Consider the following 20,501-nt stretch of genomic DNA (forward strand, 5'->3'; position numbering starts at 1 on the left):
CTCTCCCCTCCATCACGGACATTTACACCACCCGCAGCATCCGCAAAGCAACCAGCATTGTGAATGACCCCACCCATCCCTCACACGAACTGTTCTCCCTCCTGCCTTCGGGAAGAAGGTACCGCAGCATCCGGTCCAGCACGACCAGATTCTGCAACAGCTTCTACCCCCAAGCCATCAGACTCCTCAACTGCAGAGACTGAACTGATGGTTTTTTGTACATGCGCACACACTCTTACCCCACTTAGCCCAGAAAATGGAAGCACCAAAAACCCTACTACCTCACTGGACTCTATTGCACACTGTGTAATAGAGGTAATTACTACCTCACTGGTCTTTTTTGCACACTGCATAATTTGCACACTGTCTTGTTATTTATTATTCTTTGTCTGTATTGTGTTGTATTGTCTGTCTGCACTTTTGTACTGTTGCACTTATTGTTCTGTCTACACTGTGTTTATGTGCACCATGGTCCCTGGAGGAACGTTGTTTCGTTTCACTGTGTACTCTGTATATAGCTGAAATGACAATAAAAACCACTTTGACTTTGACTTTGACATGTGAACACATTCACTGTGTGTTCTTGTTATCTATATATATATATATAGTTCAGTTCAGTTCCATTTTTTTCTCTCTTGTTTTTTCTTCACTTTTCATCAACTCCCTGAAATCAACTTTTGCAACTTGGGATGTCTGTAAACAGACAGAAAATAGGACTCTGTCCCATGACTTTTGCCATGTTTCATGGAAGCTGAAGAACACTGATCAGCAGGATACAGTATGTGTGTGGAGCATCCTGCATTAAGTGTGTTGAGTGTGTGTTCTTGTGTCTAAATAAAGCACTAACTGAACTCTTGAGGTGAAGAAAGCAGAGATCCCTTAGGCACATATTTAAGTGGGGAGCATGACTTTAACAACAACGGTTAATCTTCAGATCGGGAAGCCTGTCCTGATATTGTATTATGCAACAGGCCTGTTCTGAAATAAAGAATGATTTTACTGAGGGGAGTCCTGTGATTCAGCTCTCTGAGGCTTTTAAGCTTTCTGAGGACGGGGTTTTCAGCAGCCTGTGTTTTTCTCAGTGATTGAGGAGTCTATTTTTCTTACAGTTTCCCGATATTTAGTCTGGTTTTAACTGGTGTGCGCTTCCTATGTTTTTGTTATGTGACTGGCCTTACGCGAACTAGCTGATTCAGATTTATAATGTTGTATATTATGTCGGTCGGGCCTTACTTGCCTTAAAACAATTGCCAATTATGTTGTTTCCATACATGTTTTCTTGGCATTCTTTCACTGATCTTCATCTATAGAATGAAAGAAAGGAGGTGCAATGTTTTTTCAGACCTGAGAGTCAGACATAATTGCTAAATCTTTCATGCCTCATATGGGGCTGTGCTTTAGGAAGTGTCTGTGCTCTCTCCAGGGTCACAAACAGGAGACTGGCAGAGTCAGTAGCGTGAAAGACAGTCTGGGCACCATGCCAACGCTGTTGCCAAGGGAGCCCAGCCTCTCCTCCTCTTCCTCCATCTCCTCCTCCGCCCGCTGCCACCGAATAAGGCCTGCTCTTGTTTGTGCACTCTGGTGCAGCGCAGAGATTAGACCCGGGCTGAAGAATGTTCTAAGTGGAAGTATAACAAAGTGGATACCACTGGTGTACCCACTTAGCGTAGTTTACACATGCCCTCATAATTCCTTTCTTGCTCTGCATGCCGTCATTTCACTCTTATTTGTTTTCGAAACATACTAAATATAAAAAATATTTACATTTGTTTCATATTTCAACTCATATTCCTGGATTTGAGAACATTACATATTGTTTTCCCCACTTTTCCTCATTGATAAATGCTCCTCGACATCACCCATGTAATAATGCATAATACATGACCCAAATCAGACCACCAGACCATCAAATGGTTAACCTTTGTTTACCTCAGGTGACCAATGAAAGCGCTTGATGTTGCTGTTTCCAAGCAACTGGACATCCCCAAAGGGAAGGGCATTGGCTAGCAATCAGCAAAGTCAAAACTGTGCCAACTCACATTGGTCAATTGCTTGTATAGCACTGAAGACACAATAGCCTAGATTCAGCATCTCTAGGGGATCAGGGGGAACCAGCACAGTGTTTTGTTTTGGCAGAAGTAGGCTAAGCATCTAGCTGTATGTGATGACATACTTAAAACTGCAATAATCACTAGTGTGAATGTGTTCACTGTCACAAATAGGTTACATGTGGAGGATAAATTCTATACTGTACTGTACTGCTGTGGAATGGTGGTAAAATTAGCTTTTCCTTTTTAATGGTTGAATAAAGACGAAAACTTACACTTATCTGTTAATGAGGCCTGCACTTTCTTAGATTTTTATCTGGGTTCTTTTTATTTTATTTTATGGCATGTAGGGCTACTTATTTTTTTGAGCCAAAACCCCAATTCAGAAAAAGTTAAGACACTATAGGAAATAAAAGTGCTTGATCTTGCTGTTTCCAAGCAACTGGACATCCCCAAATCAAAGGACATTGGCTAGCCATCAGTATGCTCAAAACCCATGCCAACTCACATTGGTCAATTGCTTGTAGCACTAAAGACACAATAACCTAGATTTAGCTTCTCCAGGAGCTCTGGGGGAACCAGGGTTGTGTTTTGTTCTGGCAGGAGTATGCATTTATCTGTGTGCTGTGCCACGACTTAAAAATTCAGTTTCGTAAACATGCATCACTAAAGACGTGACTAAATACAGTAACCACTAGGGCTGCATGATAATGGAAAAAAACTGCCATTGTAATTTTATGTTATTCTGTGATAAATATTGTGGTTTAAAAAAAATACAGGATTTTTTACGCCAGATTTCATCAGAACTTTCATCGGCAACAAAGTGCTCGCTATTGCCCCTTTTTATAATAAATTATGATAATGTGCCCTCTTGATGATCATTTTTTTTAGATATAGAAATTCAGATCTGTCTACCAGATGTCAGCTCTGGCCTTAACTCATAACCTTGCAAGATCAACACACACAAAAATAATAAATGTATAAATGATGCCATTGTACATTTCAAGTATTCAGTGCCACGGATGGCTTAAATGCAGATGATTTTTTTTTGTACTGTGGACTGGCAGTAAAAGGTGCCTTCTTTTCCTTTTTAATGGTGGAATCAAGAACACTGAACGTATCTGATGGGAACAAGTTCCTGCAGTTTCTTAGATGTACATCTGGGTCATTTTGTGACTTCCTGGGTGAGCTTTCATTTTGCTCTTTGAGGAATTTTGATTGGCTGGCCACTTATTTTTCCGTTTGAAGATATTGGCTCTCACTGTGGAGAGTCTGGACCTTAGAAATTGCATTTCAAAACTAGTACATTTCAGTGGCTTCTCATTTCTTTGAGATATTTTGTTTATTATGTGGCATGTATGCTACTCATTGTTTTTTAGCTACAAACACAAATCACAAAATATCTCAGCATTTCTTACATTTATTTTGACCTCTATTTCAGTGCAGAAGCCAGGGTCTGTCATTATATGGGGTTGTGTACACTTGTGTACTCTTTTGCAATGACTGCATTATTGCAGAAATGAACATTGAGATCTTAAAACAACATACTGCATGCTTCTCCCAAGATAACATATTTTTCACTTTTGTTTGTGCTTTTTTTAACAAGACCATGCAAAACCATATGCTGCACACATTTGCATGCTTACAGTCCTGACCAATGATCCCTAATGGAGAATTTTAAGTGTGGTCAGAAGGAATGGCAACACTACAAATGCGGTAAATACGCTTTAGTATTCCAAATTCTTTTGGATGTATTGAAGGTGTTGCAGGCCTGAAATGCAGGAATGGATGTATTTTAAAGAAATGAACTGAAGTTGAGCAGATAAATCATGTAATATCATGAAATATGTCGGGTTGATTGTGTTTGCAGTGAAATAAAAGTCAAAGTAAATGTAAGAAACAATTTATAAATCATAATTTACAATATCCAAAAGAAGGGTAATCAACATCAAAATGTGCATTTGAGTATATTTTTAAAAGTATACTTAACATGGGAAAGTACATACTTTTAGCATTAAAATTAACACATACTTAAATACATAATAAATTTACTATTTTGGAACAAATTATGGCAACATATATTTCAATTAAGCCATTAAGCTATATTTAAATACAACATAAAAGCATTAGGTTGTACTTTATATTTAAGTATGTGTATTTCAAACATAATTTTTAACACCATTGAAATATGTTCTACTTTGCATATTTGCACATATTGTGTGAACTTTAATGCTTCTGGGGAAAAAACTACACTAAAGTGCACTTTAAGCAGTATTTAATGCCACTATATATTTTTTTCTGTCAACACAACGTATAATTAAAAGCATATTGCTTAAAAATACAAATATTGCCAAAAAACATTTTATGGAAATACAGAGAAAGTATATTTAATGTGTATTTTCATAAAGTATATTAAATAGAAAATGTACTTTTGGTATTCTTTACCTAATTTGAACATAGTTTTAATGCTCTTAAGTATACTTCCTTTCCACAAGAGCACGCCTGAATGTGTCAGGTTAAATTGACCCCAATTCTAAGCCAAATTTGGCTAATTGGTTGATGATGTAGTTAAGGAGGCAATTAGCCTCCATAAGTATTTCACAGCACTGTAATCAGCATGTTGAGCTCATTACTGAACATCAGCACCCCCACAGTAAGACCCCTGAGCAACACACAGCGTTTACTGTATTGTGTTAGCAACAGTCAGCACAATTTATAATACAAGGTTATTATTGCTAATGTCTATGTTATCCAATTGTAGGAGTAAGACAGCAAATATGCAGTTTCTAGCTATCGACTCAGACTGGATGGCGACGTGTCAGGACAGCTGGCTCCTGGTCCTTAAAGCTGTTGCTGTCAGCAAGATACATGCTCAAACAGCTGCTGCAGTGTACTGGAGTGAAGAAGCAGGCCTTCAGCCAGGACAGCAGAGCATGGATCTCATTAATAAACCTAATCTGAACACTGCTCCTCCAACACGAGGCGTCCAATAAACCTAATCTAACTACTCATACAACAAGATACGTGCGGCTCGAGAGTGCTAGGACACAAAGTAGTTTAAACCGAGTCAAACAAAGCCAATGACACAAAGGCTTTAGTCGTGTTGCCTCCTCCAACACGAGGCGTCCAATAAACCTAATCTAACTACTCATACAACAAGATACGTGCGGCTCGAGAGTGCTAGGACACAAAGTAGTTTAAACCGAGTCAAACAAAGCCAATGACACAAAGGCTTTAGTTCATCAGCACTGGAGAATCACTGATGAGAGAAACGCATCCCAGGCGGATATGCGATGCATGAGAAACTGACGAGACGCTACCGGATGTTCTAAACAAGTCTGGGCAGCGGGCCAGGGTGCCTCGGCATGACCTGATGTCTGACAAAAGCCACACCAACGCAGCATTAATCACAACTTAGCAGTGGGCCTCGCTCTCACTGCTGCTGCCAAAGGCTAAATGCTTCAACACAACACAGTGAGCCTCTGTGCTCAGACAGAATGAATACTGAGCGGATTTCATGGGAAAACCTCTACTGTATATGTGAAGGACATATACATAAAAAATGCCCTACTGTCTGGAATGTATATACAGTACAGTTCAAAAGCTTTAGTTCAATAGTTTTGATTAACCCTTGTGTGGTGTTCGGGTCTGTGGGACCCGTTTTCATTTTTCATCAAATTATACTAAAAAATATTTTTTCTAACTCAAACTGATTGGCATTGGCTCATTTTTTGTGAAAAACATATATCAAAACATATTTTCGATAAACACACACTGTACCCCCCCCCCCCCCAAGCATTTATATTACATACAGTATGTTTGGCCAAGAGCTAATAAACATTGTTTCATTTACAAATTTGAAACTAAACAAATTTTCTACTCTTATCTTGAGTTTAATTCATTTTCTTTTACATTTTATTAAAAAACTAATAAAAAAAGAGTAGCACTTTTTGAAAGAAATGTAACATAAGAAAGGTAAAGGGCAAATATTAACCATGTAAGCTGTTTATATTGCTTGCAATTTAGGTGGAGCAAGCATGTGTAAAGCATTTTAATGTAAAATTGCTTAATTTTGCTGAATTAAATACAAGTAACAAAGTAAACGAGTAACAAAAATATGAACACCACAGAAGGGTTAAAACACCTCCAAAGCTCCCCCCATAGAAGAGAAGTCTAGTATTATTCATTACTTATCTAGTTATCATCATATTAACAGCTGGTTTGGTAAAGCAGTGCTTAATGATGTTATATAAGGTGCGCTGATATTGTGGAATTGTTGGACAGATTCACAAGCATCCAGGATCTGAAACTGCTGCAAGCTTTGCTCTTCAATCTAGCTCACACTTAGACAGACCAGGAGGCCTAAAAAGTGTGGAATAGTGATTTTTGAAGATTTCTTCTTCAACTTTATTTATGTGTTTTTAAATTTTTACTTTTGGTTTATTTTTTATTATTTATTATTATTTATTTGTAAGACACACACGCAGACACAAGAAAGATGATATGGTCACATTGATATGGCTATTGAGGCTATTTGATAATGAGCAAATGTTTCTGTGCATTAACAAACACAATGTAGACAAAAGTTGTAAAAATTAAGCATATAAAATTTATAAAATTAAGCATACCAACGAACGTTTTTTACAGGTTTTCATTCATTTTTACATTGTTTCACCATTGCATAAATTAAATAGCACAGATGATTTTTTTCAATGACAAAACTACTATTTAAAATATTTATTAAATACAAATCTGAATATTCAGTGCCTTCCTAGTATTAAAAAAGAGTCCAGTATCCAGGGAAGGTTTTCTACTAGACTGTGGAGCATTGCTTTGAGGATCTAACTGGATTCAGTGACAAGAGAGAATGTCAGTGAGGTCAGAATGCTAGATGTTCACCACCTCACCTCATCCCCAACTCATCCCAAAAATATATGATGGAGCACAAACATCTTTCAGAGAACACAGTTAGTTCTACTGCTGCACAGCTCAGTGCTGGGGCAGGGCTTATTCTATTGTATGCGATATATATTTATGTGAATAGCCACACCAGTAATGGATTATTAGAGTTCATGTAAATGTTCATGTGATGTTGTGGAGAGTGAGCAGCTGAGGGTGTGTGAAGGTGACGGAGAAGCCTGACTGTCCATAGACTGCCATGTCTGGCCGGGCAGGAGATGACAGGAGAACCTGAGGGACCCTTCACCTTCAGAGACACACATTGCCATGGTCCTACAGCTTATTCAGGCCAACTTAAACTCCACCAGGCCATGACATCCTAATCAGGACAGATACCAGAACATCCTCTGTGTCCTCATTTTTTTTAATAACCAAAATATGATCATCCCACTTCTATAAAATAGAGGTCAATTTGCACTCAGGAGGCTCTGTGCTGGTGATCAGACTCTGCCATTAGCTTGTGTTAAACAGGAAGGGCAGCATTATCTGGCCATTATCCAGCCTGGACACAGCCGTGAGTACACCGAGTACAGGTCAGCAGCACTGAACACACTGACTCCGGCTGTTTGGCTGAATGTGTCAAACGCAGGATGGAAACAAGTACATGCTGAGTGTGCTGAGTGTGTGCTGCTGTGGGGAGAAGAATTACTGGTGCCATGAACAGTCCCCTCATTTCCTCCCCGCTGCAGCGAGTGCAAGAAACACGTTTATAACAGCTCTTCACATCACTCTAACTGGGTCATAAAGAGTGATCTCTGAAGGGAGGACCGCCTCTGAAACACTGCCTAATGTATAATGCCTTTTGCACATCAGCAGAATTTTAAATGTCACCCTGCCCTGTAATGTGCTCCTCGTCTGACCAGAAGAGCTGGAAATGCAACAGCTGGACGATGTTTAGAAGACATTAAGGCATGTCATCCCTGTAGGTGTACCTTTATTAATAGGGAGCTGTACCAAATGCAGTCCATTATGAATTATAATATATTCAGTTTGCCTGTAGTCGAACTCAGACGTTGCGTAATGTGCAATTATACATTAAAATGTCAGCTTAGTATTTTTATAAATGCTCTTAAGTGCTTCATCCGCACTGTTGCAGAGTTGTACAGAATCCTGGGTTAGCAATGATTTGACCTTTGGAGATTTTACAAACCCACTGTCAGGTTCTGCTTGCCTTTACTTACTTTTATAACTCACTTATAAACAAGAAAAGAGCTTTTAATGATAGAAATGCAGAGTGGTTGAGCAGTGAGCACTAAAGTGGACTCCACGTACAAAGAGTTGCTAGGCTGTTGCTAGTTGGCTGGTTTTCCAGGTGGTTTCCATGATGTTGATACAGTAGCTGGTTGCTATGATATACAAGCTGGTTGCTATGCTGTAGCTAAGTGGTTGCTTTGGTATCCAATGTGGTGGATATAGTTAAAGGTGGTGATGGGTGGGTCCTTTTAGAGTATTTGTATCATTTGAAGGGAGCCAAAATGTTGCACCCTATTCATTCCAATGAAAAAAAAAGAAAAAAAAAGCTGTTGATATGTGGGAATCTGTGGTAGTCTGTCCAGTCACAAAGCTGTAATCATGCCCAAATCACAATTAGATAAAGTTATAGAACTTAAAGAGGACTTTAACACTCTTAAAAATAAAGGTGCCAAAGAAGAACCAACAAGATATATATTGATCAAGCATTATGAGAACATTGTAGTTCTATAATTACAAATTGTAGTCTTGTTTCTGTTTATCTGATACTTTATTATCCTCCTTTCATCCTTTTACCCAATGATTAAGACCCCACAGAGCAGATATTTTTTGGGTGGTGGATCATTATCAGTTGTGGTGTGTTAGTAGTGTGTGCTGTGCTGCTACTGATGGATCAGACATGGATGGATCAGACATGGATCACTTGATGGGCTATTCTCAGTTCAGAAGGTAACACTGAAGTATTTACAAACCCCAGCAGCACTGCTGTGTTTAACCCACTCATACCAGCACAGCACACTCTAAAACACCACCTCTAAGTGTCCGTGCAGTGCTGAGAATCACCACCCAAACAATACCTGCTCTATGGTGTTCCTGACCATTGAAGAACAGGGTGAAAAGGAGATGACAAAGTATGTAGAGGAACAGAAGGACTGTAGAACTTTAAATTGCTCCTAAATTGCTCAGTGTAGAAACAAGGAGGTGATCATAATTTTATGCTCACACTGTATGTGATGGTAATATATGTTCAGTATTATGAAAAAGCAGTTGATTGAGCTGGTTGACCACGTAGCCTGGTCTGGAAGTTTCTTCAGATAAACTCTAAAAACAGTTCCATCCTCTTTACAGACTCTAAGGTCCTACAAACATGACCCTCCTTCCTGCACAGATGTCGCTCAAAACAGAGTTACGTGCCTGAAACTTTGCGTCAAGGCCAACACGAGCTGGACTATGAGACGCATGGTTACGTCTGAATGCCCTCATGCCACTTTGTGTGGTGGACGTGATCAGACAGCAATCTCTACAGTACTTCAGAAAGCTGGCATACCTCCAACCCCTAGCAGCAAATACAGGGACTCACTGACGTAGACACTGGGGACATGAATCACATTGCTGGACTTGGAAGGCCTGGCCAAAAGTGTGAAAAAACAGATTTGTTATTAGACCAGACATGACAATTGCACAATGAGTTCAAATGTGTTATGTCTTTTTATGGGACAATACTACAGAAATTAAACTTTACTGTAAAGCTTGTGTAGCAGTATAGAACCTGAAGGTAATGGACTGGTGAAATATCTCTCCAGACAAAAACCCAATTGAGCACATGTGGGGCATCCTTAAGATTTTTGACAAGCAGTATGAATTGCCAAAAATGCATTAAACTCCCAAACTACACTAATCATCAAAAAATAGTTACACTCAAAAGAAATCCACCGACAGAAATTAAATTTTGTTGTGGAAACAACCAAGGGAAGAGAGTATTACTTATTAAAAGTTTATCACTCTAATGACTCTAATGACAATAACGTTGTTTATCACAATTATTTCTGTGACAGTATACTGTGCACAAGTATACTGTGTGGTTGCCTGACAGGCTTAGTACTTATCTTTATCAACACAAGGGTGAGTAATTAAATTTCTTTATTAGACAAATAGAATAGCATGCTTATCCATAAGGTTGATACAGTCTGTTATATCACATGCTTGATAAAGTGATAAAGTGTAAAATGCTGCTCAGAGAACTGATGCTCAAGATTAGAATAACAGCACATAAAGTTCCAGCATCTCTAGATTGTACAGTACTGAGGCTTCATAGCTTCATAGGTCACAGGTGAAACCCATATTTTTAAAGATTTTATTGCCATTTAATCTGACTTCTGTTTTCTCCATAAATGTGAATATTTTGCGAGCAGCAGGATCCAAGCTGCAGTCCAGAATCTGCGCAGACTGCTAGACAAATGGAGCTGAGAAGCCATGAATCATCCATTGTGCTGGAATGTTCTTGGACAGAACCCCACTTTTAGGTTGATTTTGGCATTTCCTAGAAATTTTTCATCACAGATGTTCAAACATACAAGAGCACAGTCTCCAAACGCAAACATTTACTGTAAGTACCACATTACTGCTAAGCTTTTACAAAAAAAATACAAAAACACTGGATTTTTCTCTATTGTGCATTTTTGCAGAGATGTTTTTCAAAGGTGCAGCTAAAGTTCATCACTTTATCCATTTATTATAATAAAGACAAAGATGCAGTTCCTGCAGATTTTCCTGTGCTTTTCCATTGTGTATCTCCCATTCTACCATATGCCAAAGGTGTTTTATTGAATTCTGATCAGATTACCTTGATTAGATGAGATATGGTGAATCATAATGTTGAAAAGATAGATGGTAAAATGTGGACATAAAGGGATGCACATGGTCAGCAACAGTACTTAAATAGTCTCTCTAGAGTTATCTATATTAACAAACCCAAAGTGTGTCAAAAAACATAGCAATGTCCATTATAACCACTTCACCAGCATAGAATATTAACCAAAGGCAGGTTGGTGTTGACACCAAATTCTGGGCCTACCATCTGAATTTGAGATTCACCAGAATAGGCCACATTCACCAGGTTTGTAGAATCTGTGCCCACTGCAGCCTCAGCTTTCTGTTCTTGGCTGACAGTAGTGGAATCCAAGGTGGTATTCTGCTGTTGTTACCCATCCAACTCAAGACTGGACATGCATTCTTAGTTAGTTCAGCCTCTTAGCTGCATTTCAGTTTGCACAACTACCATTTATTTAAAGTTTTTGCATTGTAAATTCAGGAGATCAGCAGTTCAGAATCAAGAAGCAAGAGTGCAAGAAGTTCAACAATTTAATAAATAACAAAATTGTAAGTTATCGCTTTGGCATAAGCTCTGTCATTGGCCCAGGTCTTGCAACATCTGCACCCTTGTAGATGGTGCTGAACATTGAAGGCAGGGGTGGAGCTAACCATCTGGGTAATCGAACATGAATTGGTAGTGGTTGGGAGAAGGTGAGAAAGACGGTGGAAGGTTGAGTGACTGATGATTGGCTAAAATAAATAAATTGGCTAAAATAATCATGACACATTTTAAATTAGTAATATCGCATTTTTGGCCCTTCCTGATGGTTGATGTGAACATTACTTGATGCTGCTGACATGTTTATGTTCAACCCATTTGCATTTCATTACTGTCACATGAATGGCTGTGTAGATTTTTTGCATGAATGGATAAGTCTGCAGGTGAATATAATATTAATAAAGTGCTTGGTCAGTGTATAAACCATTATTTCAGTATTAAACTTATGTCATAACCCTGGGCCTTGAGTAAATCCAGTTGATAAAAATGTGTCTCTGCAGTGCAGAAGGTCAGTGAAATGTGGCTGGTATAAAGGCTTCCCTCAGATTAATAACATAGAGGAGGCCAGAGCTATATAAAAAAAAGAGTGAATCATTAAAGACAGTGCTATTTCATTTCTACTCCCCTCTGTGTCCGGCAGCGCTGACCTCTGAGCACACAGTCATTTCTCTGTATTACACATTCAACAAAAGTGCTTCAGAGACACGGGATAGAATTATTACTCTGTTGACCTCTATACAAGCCATTCTGCAGAGTACTGCCGTTATATTTTGTCCATGAGCTGCAGGGCTTTATGATCACTTAGCCACTGACCTTTATGCGTACCAGAAAATTACTAGAGTCCTAGTCTGCTATCACAACTGAAGAAGAATTGAACTTTCTGTCAAAGATCTCAACAAATCTGCTATTAAAATAAATATCCTAATATATTTAAAATACAAATGAAGAAGCAAGCTTAAGAGGCTGTTGCTTTGGGACCACCAATAACCCAGACTTTACTGGGAAATATATTCTAATGCCCTCTAGTGACTCTCTGAAGCAGTAACTAAACTAATATTAAATGGTTGATACAGTACAGGACAAGGCCAAATGTTATCCTTGATGTAAATTACTGATAATCACAGTATATTATTCCACTGATAACAAAGGAAACAACATGTACAGAAATCAAACCCTTTATTAAAAAAAAAAAACCTTAATACTAACTTAATACTAAAGCATATGACAGCAGTGCAGTTTATAAAATCATGCAGATACGGGCAGCAACTAGGGGTGTGCCATATCATATCGTACGCAATTACATCGGCAGTATTTTTAAATATCGTGAACGCTATTATACCCTGGAATATCGTGCCATATCACCCACCCCTAATTATCATATCAGAATACTGCTTTTTTGCTGTTTTTAGCAAAAGAAAAAATCACACTGTTTTATATCTACTAGAGATTATATCGGTCATGTATTATTTAATTTACTTTAATCCTGGATATATGGAGATATTTGGAGTGCATTATTATTAGTATCATGACATTCTGGATCATTGACTTCTGTTACAAATCTGATCAAATTCTGGTATTTTTTTATATCAGTTAGGTGCCATTTTATATTGTATGCAATAATAAAATTTAATTTCATTTTGTTGCAGTAGTGTATTCTTGAAATATTTTTTTTAATTTAGTGTTTTGTCATATTACCAATAGTATTGTGAAACTGGAAAATACCGTGAAATATGGTGATATTATTTTAGGGCCAAATTGCCCATCCTTAGCAGCAACCTTTGGAAATGTTAACATCAACTATCTGAATGCTTAAACAAATATAATCTGGGGGCTTTCATAATTGTTGGTGTTAGACGAACTGAATAATATATTGCTGGAACTGCTGATCTCAGTTTTTACAGTCTCTTAAGCTTATTCAGAATGGTGTAAGAACTGCAATGGCTGACAGAAAGACATTGTTGTCCAACCTCAGATTGGATGGTCTGCAACAGCAGAAGACAACGTCAGGCACCACTTCCGTCAGGCATGAACAGAAATCTGACACATTAATGGGCAGAGACTCTGTCTGTCTTGTGTCAACAGTCCCATCATTTGAATGCCACAGCCAATTTGAATATTACTGCTGACCATGTGCATCCCTTCATGGCCACAATTGACTTTTACCAGCTACGTTTTGCATGAGGATGCAGTGAAAAGCAAAGCTGTCTTAAACTGGTTTCATAAACTAAACAATAAATTAAGTGATCTTCAGTAGGCTTTCCAGACACTGGATCTTAATCCAATACAACAACTTTGGCGTGTGGTAGAATGGGAGATTTAGAGCTCATTGAATGAAATGCTCATGATAATTCAGCAGGAACTGCATGCCACAATCATGTCAATATGGACCCAAATCTAATTGGAATATTACCATTATCTTGTGTAAGCAATAGCATTAAAATATAAGACTGTTTGGAAGCAAATGGACTTTATACATAGTGTTAGTGCTTATATGTTAACATTAAGTTGCTTAGTCAAGAGTGGAATTTGTGCAGTCTTTGATCCATAGTGTACATGATGAATATTTTACAGTTCCAGAACATCACTGATGAATGTTTTACAGTTCATCATTACATTGCTTGTATTTTTGTCTAGCACTGAAGCAACACTGGTACTTCGCTCATTTATTACAGTGGATTACAAATTATGGGCGAGTGAGTAACTGGCTCTTGTAAGTTAAACCAAAGTATGACGCACTTTCACCAAATGAACAGAACTCAGAGAAGGCTTGAGTGGAAAAAGAGAGATAGAAGGCTTAAAACAATGTTGTCTATTAGTCCATGCACACTATATAGACAAAAGTATTGGGATATACCTCTTAATCTTTAAATTAAGATGTTTACACTGACATGCCATATATTATAGGACAAAAACTTAAAAAATAAACGTTTTATGTTTAGTGACTTCTGCTGTATCCCATGGAAGCAAAATAATGCTACTCTGAGTTGAGGGATATGCATTTGGGCCCCCTGCATTGCATGGGGACATGATTTGTGTGTGGACATGGATCTGAGTCACTTGTCTTTTTGCACATACAATTCTAGCCAGACACTGCCAGTCACCATCATTACCACACACTGTGTTGTCCACTGTGAGTAGTAATGCCTGCTATTATGTATTCCCAGTACAAATGTGATACTGTGGATAAAAAATTTTAATGAATGCACAACTTAAGATATGGAATGTCCTATTTATCTGACACCCCCTATCAGACCTCCCACAAACTCAAATTCACACACTAGTGTTTAACCTCATTCACAGGAGGTTATACAGGAGTAGGTGTTCCAAATCCATCCCCTGATGTAACACTACATACTCAGTTTACATACTACTACTACTAGTAGTACAGTAGTAGTGGATATTTTTTTAAGGTTGTCATATATAGATGATTAAATGAATGACAAAAATAAGATGCATCAAAATCCTGACATTTATTCAATTAGCAGTGATCTGCTGCCTTACGTAAGACACTGAAGTGCTACAAGCATGCAAAAGAAATGCCACAATGTCTTAAGATTCATCTCTTGTACTTTTCTGTTCACAAAACACTCTATTAAAAAATCACAAAATTACTAAAATGTACATAAAAAATCACAGAAAATATACAATTTGAATAATATATTTTGTAGAGCATAATTTCAGTAGAAACATTTTCACAAAAAATAAAGATAAAGGTTTCAATAGTGCTGATTAAAACAGCAAAATCATGTTATAAACAAGTACGCTCCACTATTATCAGTTTCCTACTCAATAACCTCTTAGTATATACCAGGATCTAAACCATGGTTCATTTGTTTGTTATATAGTATACATATGATCCAGTTTGATAACTGGAGTTTAGCGACTAGACTAAATAACTAATTAATACACTATGTCTACATCACCTACTGTATGTAGGCTGCGTCTCCCCAATCTTGATTTGTTTGTAGAATGTTTTAATTTAGGTAAGTTGCCTTTACAAGTGTTGTGCTGAAAATATACAAAATGAATAATATATTTTGTAGAGCATCATTTCAGTAGAAACATTTTCACAAAAAATAAAGATAAAGGTTTCAATAGTGCTGATTAAAAGTACTTCAATGCAAAAATCATTCATAACGCAAAATCATGTTATAAACGAGTATGCTCCACTATTATCAGTTTCCTACTCAATAAACCAAGTGCTGATGAACTAGTGCTACATGTTATATATCTTGCAGCATCATAATTGTAGTGTGCACATGTGCAATTGTTACATGGCAGGATGTGCAATGTTATGTAAGGCAAATCAAATCATGCTTGTCACGCTACAATTTGCTTAGTAAAAATGTCCAGGCATTTTCCATCAGATATAGATTCTGAATCTGATTTCATTCATTTTACCTACTATACACAAAGTGCATAATTATTATTAATGAATTAACGAATATACATTAACACCATATTGGATCATTCTGCAGCCCTTAAAGATACATTATAAAATGTATTTGTAGAATTTGCCCTTGCAACAGTTGTTACACCCTATAAATACTGCACATTGCATAACACTGATGGAAATAAACATTTCAGTGCTTCATTTCAGTAAAAAAAGAGCAAGGAGGTTGTTAGGTGTTCGTGGTATGCTGAAGACTTCTGACACAAGCAGAAAGTGATACATCAACACCGTATCAACTGGGATTAAGGTTGGATGAAGAGTGACAAACTCTGATTATGCTGCATTTTCTTGTACCTGAAGAGCAAAACTAAAACAGGTCCAGGTCCTCACTGACAGCAGCCTCATTCTGCTGGATGTACTTTAGGATGTCTAGCTGATCCATTGCCTGGGCAGAGTCTGGCTGAGGAGGAGCTGCACTGGTTGGTGCCAGGGAAGAAGGCTTCTGGGGAACAGCTGGCTTGGCCTTCACAGCTGGTTTAGCCTTCACAGCTGGTTTGGGTTTCATGGCTGGTTTGGGTTTGGGTGTGATGTCTGGCTTTGGTTTGATAGGTTTACTGATCGCTAGAAGTTTGTCCAAATCCTCCTCCACCCTAATTGGGAAAACACAACATTTCAAATGAGATCTCAGGACATTGTGCTTCATTTCAGCTCAAACCTCTGCTTAGTTTCTTATGGAGTTTTCACACCTCTAAGTCTATACCAGGATCTAAACCATGGTTCATTTGTTTGTTGTATTGTATACATATTAGGGCTGTGACGAGACACTAATATCACGAGACGAGACGAGACATGATACTGGGTTCACGAGAACGAGATGAGACGAGATTTTAAAATAAAAATTTAAAGAAAATTAAAAATAAAACTAGAGGTTTATTTTGGCAAAATCATAAAACGCAAACTTAACAGACTGGTTTCTCTCACACATTGATTCTATAAGAAATAGAAATAAGAATAAGAATAAAATATTAAAAAAAAAACGTTTCTAGGTCTAATATAGTGCAAACCACAACCAGTCATATTAAGACTATGGTTTGTGGTTTTGTCTCCTAAATTTCTTTAATTTAACTATGCATAACCATAACCAGTCATATTAAGACTATGCTTGAAGTGCAAACAGAGAAAGAACATTTTTTTAACTGCCTATGAAACAGCCACATGTACGATCTACTTACAGTATTTACTAGAGCACTGTCGCGTGGCGCTCACCTACTGTCGCGCCACGAGATCACGTCACACCCTGAATACATATGATCCAGTTTGATTTGTTTTCAAACTGGGGTTTAGCGAATAGACTAAATAACTAAATAATACACCATGTCTACATCACCTACTGTACGTAGGCTGCGTCTCTCCAATCTTGATTTGTTTGTAGAATGTTTTAATTTAGGTAAGTTGCCTTTACAAGTGTTGTGCTGTATTCTGTCCTGTAACAATACGGCTCCCTGCAAATTTGATTTGGAATGGTGGATCCCTCTTAACCTAGCAGTAATATTGACATGTAAAAACCCAAGAAGTGCCTGCCTGATACAGTGCAACACACACACAATACCATGTCACTACCATGCCAAGGTCAGTGCTGTGCTAAGAATAGTCCACAACCAAAATAACAACACTCCTGTGGTTCACACTCCTGTGGGCAGAGGGTGGCTGACGAACTGTGGTGCAACAGATGGACTACAGCAGGCATTTATTCCTTATAGTGACTCTATAAGGTAGGTGAAGCTCATAAACTGCAGTAGTTTCCTGAACAAGAAATATTTTTAAAAATGGGAAAAATGGGTGAAAAAATGATAAATATATTTTTTCTTACTACGGGCTTCTGATTGAACTAATTTAAAAATTTATATGTATATAAAGTAAACTTATTATTCTCCCAATTTCTAAAAAGAAATAGATACATTACTAGAAAACAAAAAAACAATAGATGGCAGTGTGTTTCCATGAACATCAGTCCTGGAGGCTGAAAATTGCATTATATCACCTCCAGCTTCTGCATAGCCAGCAGCATAGCCTAGTCTTATGTAACCCAAACCGGCTGGCAGTCAGAGCTTGAATGCATTCATTACATAGTCAATCCTCTCCAATCCATCAACAGCAGCCTCACAGCCAGCCACACAGCTACGCCTTACCACAAAACAATCAAAAAGGCATGCAGGTGCAAAACTCTGCGAGAAGAAGCCAAGAACATTTCTTGGGTCCATTTCTTCCAGATTTATCAGTGATTGCTTGCTTGCTGGCTCACCTGCTTGTTTTCTTATTTATTTATAGTTTATTTTAACCTTTATTCACCTAGGGTAGTCTCACTGTGATCAAAAATCTCTTTTACAAGTGAGCCCTGGCCAAGAGAGCATCTCATAAACACAGACTATACCCCAAACACCAACAAATGAGCTTTAAAGGTGAGATACATATTATGAATACATATTATTTTAACTGTTCTTAATTTTTTGAGTGAACTGGGTAGTAGCACTTTATATTTTGTGTGTGAATCAAAGTGTGGATACATTTTTTATCAAATACAGTTTGATAGATTTTTTTTTGCTACCAGATACTTGGCTGTTTAAGTTTGTGGCGAAACATCAGGTGCTAAATGATGTAAAAAAAAAAAAAACCTCAAATCCATAAGCTTCAGATAAGCCATTGTGTAGTGTTGCCTATAGTCTACATATGTGTTCTGAATATGTAGCAGCTAATCTTCAAACTAAAATGTATTTTTACATTCATTATTACTATGAGTGGTTTATAAGAACATTAAATTAGATGAAAGACTGACCTAAAGAGCTCATCCACATCTTCATCAGGTTTAGGAGGAGAAGATGCTCCACCCTTTTGGTACGCATTAGAAAGAAGCAAAGAGTCTCCAGCAGTGACGGGTCCACCCAAATCTGGATCCTCAAACAGTTTCACTTTACCTGTAAAAACACTGAGGATATGAGGACAAAAGATGGCGGAGGATTTCTAACCACATACATTTTTACCTTTTTTGTTATTTAGTATGTTCTGGTTCAGAGCAGAATGTTCTCAGTGGTGTACATGATCAGAACGAAATATGGTTATTTTGTCTGCCAGCGTTTTTGGATTTGCTGTTTGCAGAATATGTATTACCTGGCAGAATGTTATTACATTTTATTTTTAGTTCAACAAAAATCAGAACGGTACACACCGTCCTTTACCGCTGGATGAAAGAGCTCCTTGTCTGAGTCATCTTCATCCTCAAACAGGGACAGTTTGGGTTTTGGTGCAGGCTTGGGCACGGACTGTACAGGCTTAGGCTTCTTAGACCTACAGGCACAAAAAGCACAAGCAGAAAAACAAATTCATCAGCTTCTATCAGTTGCACCCATTGCTGACACAGATGTTCATATGGACACAGAAGCACACAGCTTCTCAGTCTTCTCCCAGTAGAGAGACACTGTCAATAGATCAGGACTCTCTAGGGGAAGATACACATGATCATATGGTCCCATGCCTAATGCCAGGTATGGCGCTAACAGATGGGTATAAATCCCCCACAGCATTGAGCTGTATGGCAGTAAAACTGTGTTCTCTGGGTTTTTTAGATGGATGAGGGTTAGGTTGGGTTGAGATCAAATCCACACAGCAATGCTCCAAATTTGAGTAGAAATGCTTTCCTGGACAGCAGAGACAAGTATTTTAGTGAAAGCAGAAAAACATATGAATTCAGAAGGAACAATGAATGCGCAGGTGCCCTAATAGTCCGTACCTCAACATTGTGTAACAGAATTCGTGGAATACTCAAGAACATTAAACTAGCTCTGTAAATGCAAGAGCACGTTTATGCCAAAATCAATATAAATGACAAATCTCTGAAGTCAGCAGAAGCCCTTTCACCAACACTCAATAATTCAAAACGTTGATGTTACGTGGATTATTCCTAAAGCAGAAGCCAAAGTAATAGCACACAAGCATATCACACATAGAATAACAGCATAACAGAAAAGTTACTGATACTAATACTGCTAAACAAGAAAATATTTTTATACTGAAACTGGCTGCGTAGATTCGTCAACACTAGCTCAGCAATGGGGATAGACTTTATTTTAAAAAGGTACTATAGCATAAAATATGACATCTCATGTTTCATGTGCCATTTGGACCATTTATTTACTAGATTTTAGATGTAAAGAACCTTGATGAGCATGGCTTGTGTCTAATGCTGGGTAACAATGCTGGGCGCGGTCAGCATTGTTAATGCTGTTATGGCGATGTTAATAACCAAGCAGTTATGTTGGGCAAAGACAGCGAGTGGCCCTATGCTGATGCGGCAATAGTGCTGCTGTGTGAGCATGCTGTTAATGTTGCTGCTGTTTAAGATTCACTCATATACAATAGAATAAGCTAACATAAAAGTGTGCCCCATAACTGCAGGGCCATGTAAGGGCAAAAGTGTTAATTACATTACGTATAAGCGAGCAAGTCTCATCTTCATTTCTTGTACCAACTAAAATGTTATTAAACAGCATTGTAGAATCACTGATTTAGTTGTAAGTTGGCTGACATTAAAATTGAACATAACTTTATTTTAGGAGCTGCCTGGTGGAAAATCTCTTAAGTGGGAGCCTCATCACTTTTTTCAAGGAATTCTCAGCTGGGATTTAAATCAGAGTGAAAACATTCCCATACGGAGAGATAAGGGCAAGGGCTTTCCAGAACAAAGCAAATGCGAATAATTGACCTT

The 20,501-nt window shown here is 37.9% G+C and overlaps 1 protein-coding gene across 3 annotated transcripts in view; it reads right to left on the reverse strand.

The window, feature by feature from the left end:
• Window positions 1-14,795: 14,795 nt before the first annotated feature.
• hs1bp3 (HCLS1 binding protein 3) overlaps window positions 14,796-20,501 on the reverse strand; it is a 10,101-nt gene continuing 4,395 nt past the window's right edge. For all 3 annotated transcript variants that reach the window (XM_007257312.4, XM_007257314.4, XM_007257313.4), the window contains exons 5-7: window positions 18,966-19,084; window positions 18,576-18,714; window positions 14,796-16,392 (exon numbers count right to left, since the gene is read on the reverse strand). In XM_007257312.4, coding sequence (XP_007257374.3) covers window positions 16,110-16,392; window positions 18,576-18,714; window positions 18,966-19,084 — 541 coding nt within the window. In that variant the 3' untranslated portion in view covers window positions 14,796-16,109. The remainder of the gene's footprint in view (window positions 16,393-18,575; window positions 18,715-18,965; window positions 19,085-20,501) is intronic.

Source organism: Astyanax mexicanus, chromosome 14 (assembly GCF_023375975.1).
Source record: "Astyanax mexicanus isolate ESR-SI-001 chromosome 14, AstMex3_surface, whole genome shotgun sequence".
Taxonomy (NCBI): Eukaryota; Metazoa; Chordata; class Actinopteri; order Characiformes; family Acestrorhamphidae; genus Astyanax; species Astyanax mexicanus.